We start from the raw sequence: 5,103 nt of genomic DNA, 5'->3' as shown, positions 1-5,103 counted from the left end.
ATGTTGATTTTATTGTAAAGTATGGTAGTATAGAATGATTCTGCGCCCTTTTATTAAATGTAATAATTTTTATTGCAAGTTGTGTATTATGTTCTGCACTGTGGTTGTGTAAAGACATTGTTGTATGTTTCTGGTTGTGATGTATGGCGTTGTATGGCCTTTTATTGTCTCCAGCCCTGTCTTTTTTATTGTAAAGTATGGTGGTGTATCCAGGATTGCCGTTTCTGTCCTTAATTTTTGGGGGTTGTTAATTTTTTCCTTTCAAAAATCTATTGTGTTTTTTGGGTTGCTCCGTGCATACTGTACATTTTTTTAAACAAAACTCTCTTTTTGGATTACGACATAGGGTCTGTTGTGTATTTGTTTTGTTATCTTTAGGCTTTTGTTTACTCTGGCATTGTGTTGTCTCTGCCATTGTTTTTTTTAATCAATGTGGCAGTGTTGTTTGCTCAGCGTTCGTTCAGTTGGAGTGCAATGTTCTTTGTGGTTGAAATGTAAATGTTTTTTTTTTTTTATATTTTACTATGTTCCGCTGTATTGTGCATAGGATAAATTTTATTTTGTTCTTTATTTCAGAATTGCATTAGTAATGGCCAGCGACTCAAGCCACACCCCACCGCTGAGGAGTCAGGTGAGTACATGATCTACTATTGCTTACTATTCGCTGTCATTTGTAGATGGGTCACTCAACTTTTTTTAAACTATTTTTCAGGCTTCTTCAAGTGAGGAGGAGAGCCAGGAGGAACAGAGCCAGCAGGAGCAGAGACCACGGGACCAAGCTGTGGTGGCAGGACGGCGAGTAAGTTTTTATGTCAAACCTATTCCTTTTTTTTCGTTAACTTTTTTGTTTTTGGAGGTATGGGGGGTGGAGGTGGTAGGTGGTGGTGGAGGAGGTAGGGAGAACAATTTTTATCTTGCAAACATTAATATTTTCCATTTATTCTAGGTTTCACAACGGGCCCATGATGACCCACTGGACGTAGACCTGATGGTGGCATCCATACAGGAACGAGGCCCGTTGTGGGACAGCCGTGGCCCCCGGCACGCGGACCAGGGCGTGTTGCGCCGTTTGTGGATTGAGGTGGCAAAATCGCTGTGGGATGGCTTCGACAGCGCTTCCCCCGCGGGCAAAGATAAATTTCGTAAGTATTTCCGAAATGCTGCTATGACCCATCATGCCAGGATACACAACCGTCTGTGATGTCTTCTATTGGGATTGCACACGGTTGCGTTATCAATTTCAATATTTTCTCTCAAACTAATTATTTTTTTTAAATTTATACACAGTTAAACAATTGAAGACCAGATGGCGCTCCATGAAGGACCGTTTCAAGAGGGGCCTGAAAAAGGAGGGACAGATCCGTAGTGGTGCTGCAGCTTCAAGGACCTCTATCTACAAATATAATCGTATTTTGCAGTTCCTGCGACCGGTCCTTGAAAGCAGAGAGTAAGTATAGTACCTACGCACACACCTAGTTTTGAAAACATGCATATTCACGTACTATATTCCAGCCACATAGTTTATTGCCCAGCCATTTATTTTGGCAAGTACGAAGTATAGAAATGAAGAAAAAAATTCAAGCTCACCAAGGCGTGAAAAGTAAAAACTAAATACTTTTATTCACTTCAATCAGAAACAGAGGATGAAACATCAGAACAATACAATAAAAACACTATCTACGCGTTTCAGGTGACAGGGAACACTATAAGACATCATGATAAGGGTGCCCTATCACCTGAAACGCGTAGATAGTTTTTTTATTGTATTGTGCTAATGTTTCATCCTCTGCTTCTGATTGAAGTGAATAAAGTATTTAGTTTTTACTTTTCACGCCTCGTAGAGCTCGAATTTTTTCTTAATTTCTGGTCTTCTCACGCTTGACCCAGCGTCTCCGTGCTCCGAGCCTTCTGGGATTACTACTATGGTGAGCTGGACTTCCTCGTTTTTTTCCTGAAGTATGAAGTATACAGAACACAGAAAGATAGTAGATTGGCCATGCCCAGGCAATATTTCATAGTGGAGTAGTGTATTGCCCATCCAGGTGTATCCCAGATTTTTTTCAAAAAAATCTGGAGAAATATAATAGACACGGCATACCTTCTACTCCAAGGCAGGTTATGTTACCATGGTTGCTCAGCTCGCAGGACCTGTGATGACGTCTCGGTCACATGACCATGACGTCATGGCAGTTCCGACGATAAGCGTAATTGTCGGGCGTTACAAACGGCAAACATGGGTGACTATTTTGAAATAAATAAATGTATTCTATTTTTAATATTGATGCGGCATATGCAGTGTCAATATTAAAAATTGGTTAACATTAACGGCGGCAATGGATACCGCCGGTAAAGTTAATTAATGACAGGGGAGTATGCGGGCGACGGGCCTTCACTGCGGGGAGTAAGTAGCGGGCATTTTAATCAGGCCTGTCACCCGCGCTGATTGGTCGCATCAGCCATGTCAGGCAGCTGGCCGGTTCAATCAGCAAACCGTTACGACTGACTGAACAAACCAGTAATAGTGTGTGATGCAATGTTTAGTTTTACACAGGTGGTGACGAATGTGAAATGTTATGTTGTGTATACTAATGGTTTCCTTATGTTTTCACAGAACACACAGCAGCACCCGCGAGTCTGTCCGACCCTCTGGAGCGGTCCTTCGTGAATCGCCATCTGAACCGTCGCAGCCATCCCACAGCGAGAGCAGGTCTGCACCACCACAATCTGGCGAACCGGCAGCCGGTCCATCAGATGTTCCCCTGGCCGAGGCCTCTGTCGCTCCTTCCTTCGGGTCTTCCCGACAGCGTCAGCGGGCCTCGGACAGGGCGGTCCTGCCCGAATTTTTACATTTGAGCACCGTATTCCAGAATTGCTTCAAGTCGCTGGGTGATAGAATGGACATATCTCTGGCCAATATCGACCGGCGTCTTGAATCAATGGAGTCGGAGCTCTCGAGGCCGGCCAAACATTTTTTTAGTGCCATTGAGAAGGGCATGGCGGAACATCTTACGCCGGAACTCCAGATTTCGGTGATGCAGGCCTGCAACAACGCATATGTCACTGCTCTGCAGCAGGCTCGGGTCATGCAGTCAGCGACTACAATGCCCGCAGTACCATCGCTGGCTGCCATGGCTCCGACTCCTGCTGCAGAGCACCACCACAGAGCTCTGCGTGCCGAGGGCCACCACAGAACAGAGCCCCAAACTTCTGCTCCTGCCAGGCCTTCAAGGGGACACAGACGGGAAGCCGACCCACACCCAGAGGGAGAGAGGAGGAAAAAAAAGACGAAGACCAGCACTACAACCTCGGCTATGGCTGCTCCCAAAACAAGCACCCAAAGTACCCAGCCTGGGTCTACCCGGAGCACACCCACTACCCAGCCTGGGTCTACACGGAGCACACCCAGTACCCAGCCTGGGTCTACACGGAGCAGGAGTAGCCAGCCTAGGACACTGGTCGTCCCTCCTCCTCCCTCACCTCCTGCGTTGGCAGTCTCGCCACCGTCTACTGGCTGGATTGATGTCGGCATCCCGTCTAGTGTAATAGAGTATGCTGGTTCCTCCCCCTCGTCCTCCTCCTCGGTCTCCTCAACACACACCAAAAGTGGAGGATACCAATCCCCCTCAATCGCAGACATTGATACCCCATAACATTTACCCCTTTTTTTTTTTTATGTCCCAAATAAATTTGTTAATTTGTTCAAAAAAACTGATTTTTTTCTTTGTCTATAATAAAGTTTGCACCAAATCACACCGTGCGCCGTATAAACAAATCTTGTGTTTGTAACACCTGATGTGCAATGTCTGACAATATTTTATCAATATTTTATTTCATTTTTTTATAGGGCTGTCGCTCATTGTACTATGAGATGTTACAAACACAAAGAGCATTGCTCAATATATCAATTTTAAAATGTACCATCACACAACGATTTCATTAACGATATAGTTGGTTTTTGTCAGTTACCAACGTTATCTTTTCTGAAATCGTCCAACGATCAGGCCCCTGCTGGGAGATTGTAGGTCTCAGCTAATGATTCGGAATTTTTTTGGGTAACTGATCACACGCTGTCATTGTTGGATCGGCGTGTTTGACACCGATCCAGCGATGTTGCTGTAAAAAAGGGAATATTGTGTTACTAGCGCAGTGTTTTAAACAATCAAAAAAGTGAACAATACCCAAAAAAAACAAATTACGGTGTCAACCACGTCCCTCGCCGTCATCTTCCCGCAGTGACTGACACTGTCATTCCCGGCCGTAAAGCTGAGCACACCATTGACTTAATATAAACGCTGTGCTGTGCTTTAGGGCTGGCACAGTACGGAAAGCTGACGGCGATGGACGTGTCACACACCGGAATGTAAGGGTATTTTTTTTTTTTTTTACAATGGTAAACAGGGAAAACATCGTGAGTGCGGCCATGCGCTTCATAACACAATGGTTACCCAGATTACACGGGGACTTGCTATTTTTGGGTCGCTGGAGAGCTGTCTGTGTGACAGCTCTCCAGCAACCACGCGACGACTAACAACGATCACGGTCCGGTCGTATCACTGGTCGGGATCGTTGGCTAATCGTTTTATTACGGTACCTTAAGAATATAGGTCAGGTGAGGTGGTAGCAATGTTCACAGTGTCGCCACTATTTGACTCTGGATATATTCTAGCATCCTGAGTCCAATAGTGTTAACTCTGTAGAGTTTTGCAAACATGATAGTCTCCCTCCTTTCAAGCCAGGTTCCAAATGCAAATAGTCTGCAAGATTAAAAATGGTTGACAAGGTGGGAGCCAATCATGTTATATGCCAAAACTATGGAACACACGGCTGAAAATTTTTTTTGTTTTGTCACAGTCAATTTGGGTACTGGTGCTCACATACATTTTGTGGGACACACATTAGTTTCTAGAACATTGGATTTTAATTTTTGTTTACTATGGAAAAACATATGGGAGATTTGTTTTGTTAAAACGGAAAGGCACAAGAACTTTATTTCAAAACACAACGCATTAGAAATTCAGGGGACATAACAACATTTAAATAACATTACATAGGCTGGTAAAATGTCATGGACTCCACAGTGTTTACATGACAGTGTTTTTATTG

General features: G+C 44.2%; 1 protein-coding gene across 1 annotated transcript; it reads left to right on the top strand.

Moving 5' to 3' along the window:
• Nucleotides 1-255: 255 nt before the first annotated feature.
• Nucleotides 256-4,289, top strand: LOC138669499 (uncharacterized). Its single transcript, XM_069756111.1, has 5 exons — nucleotides 256-799; nucleotides 947-1,142; nucleotides 1,288-1,447; nucleotides 2,612-2,886; nucleotides 4,234-4,289. Exons 2-5 carry the CDS (start codon nucleotides 989-991, stop codon nucleotides 4,287-4,289), a joined length of 645 nt encoding a protein of 214 aa, XP_069612212.1. The 5' UTR covers nucleotides 256-799; nucleotides 947-988.
• Nucleotides 4,290-5,103: the final 814 nt, after the last annotated feature.

The sequence above is a fragment of the Ranitomeya imitator genome, chromosome 1, assembly GCF_032444005.1.
Source record: "Ranitomeya imitator isolate aRanImi1 chromosome 1, aRanImi1.pri, whole genome shotgun sequence".
Classification (NCBI taxonomy): Eukaryota; Metazoa; Chordata; class Amphibia; order Anura; family Dendrobatidae; genus Ranitomeya; species Ranitomeya imitator.
Note: the sequence above shows the minus strand (reverse complement) of the source record. Positions and strands in the feature narration are given on the sequence as shown.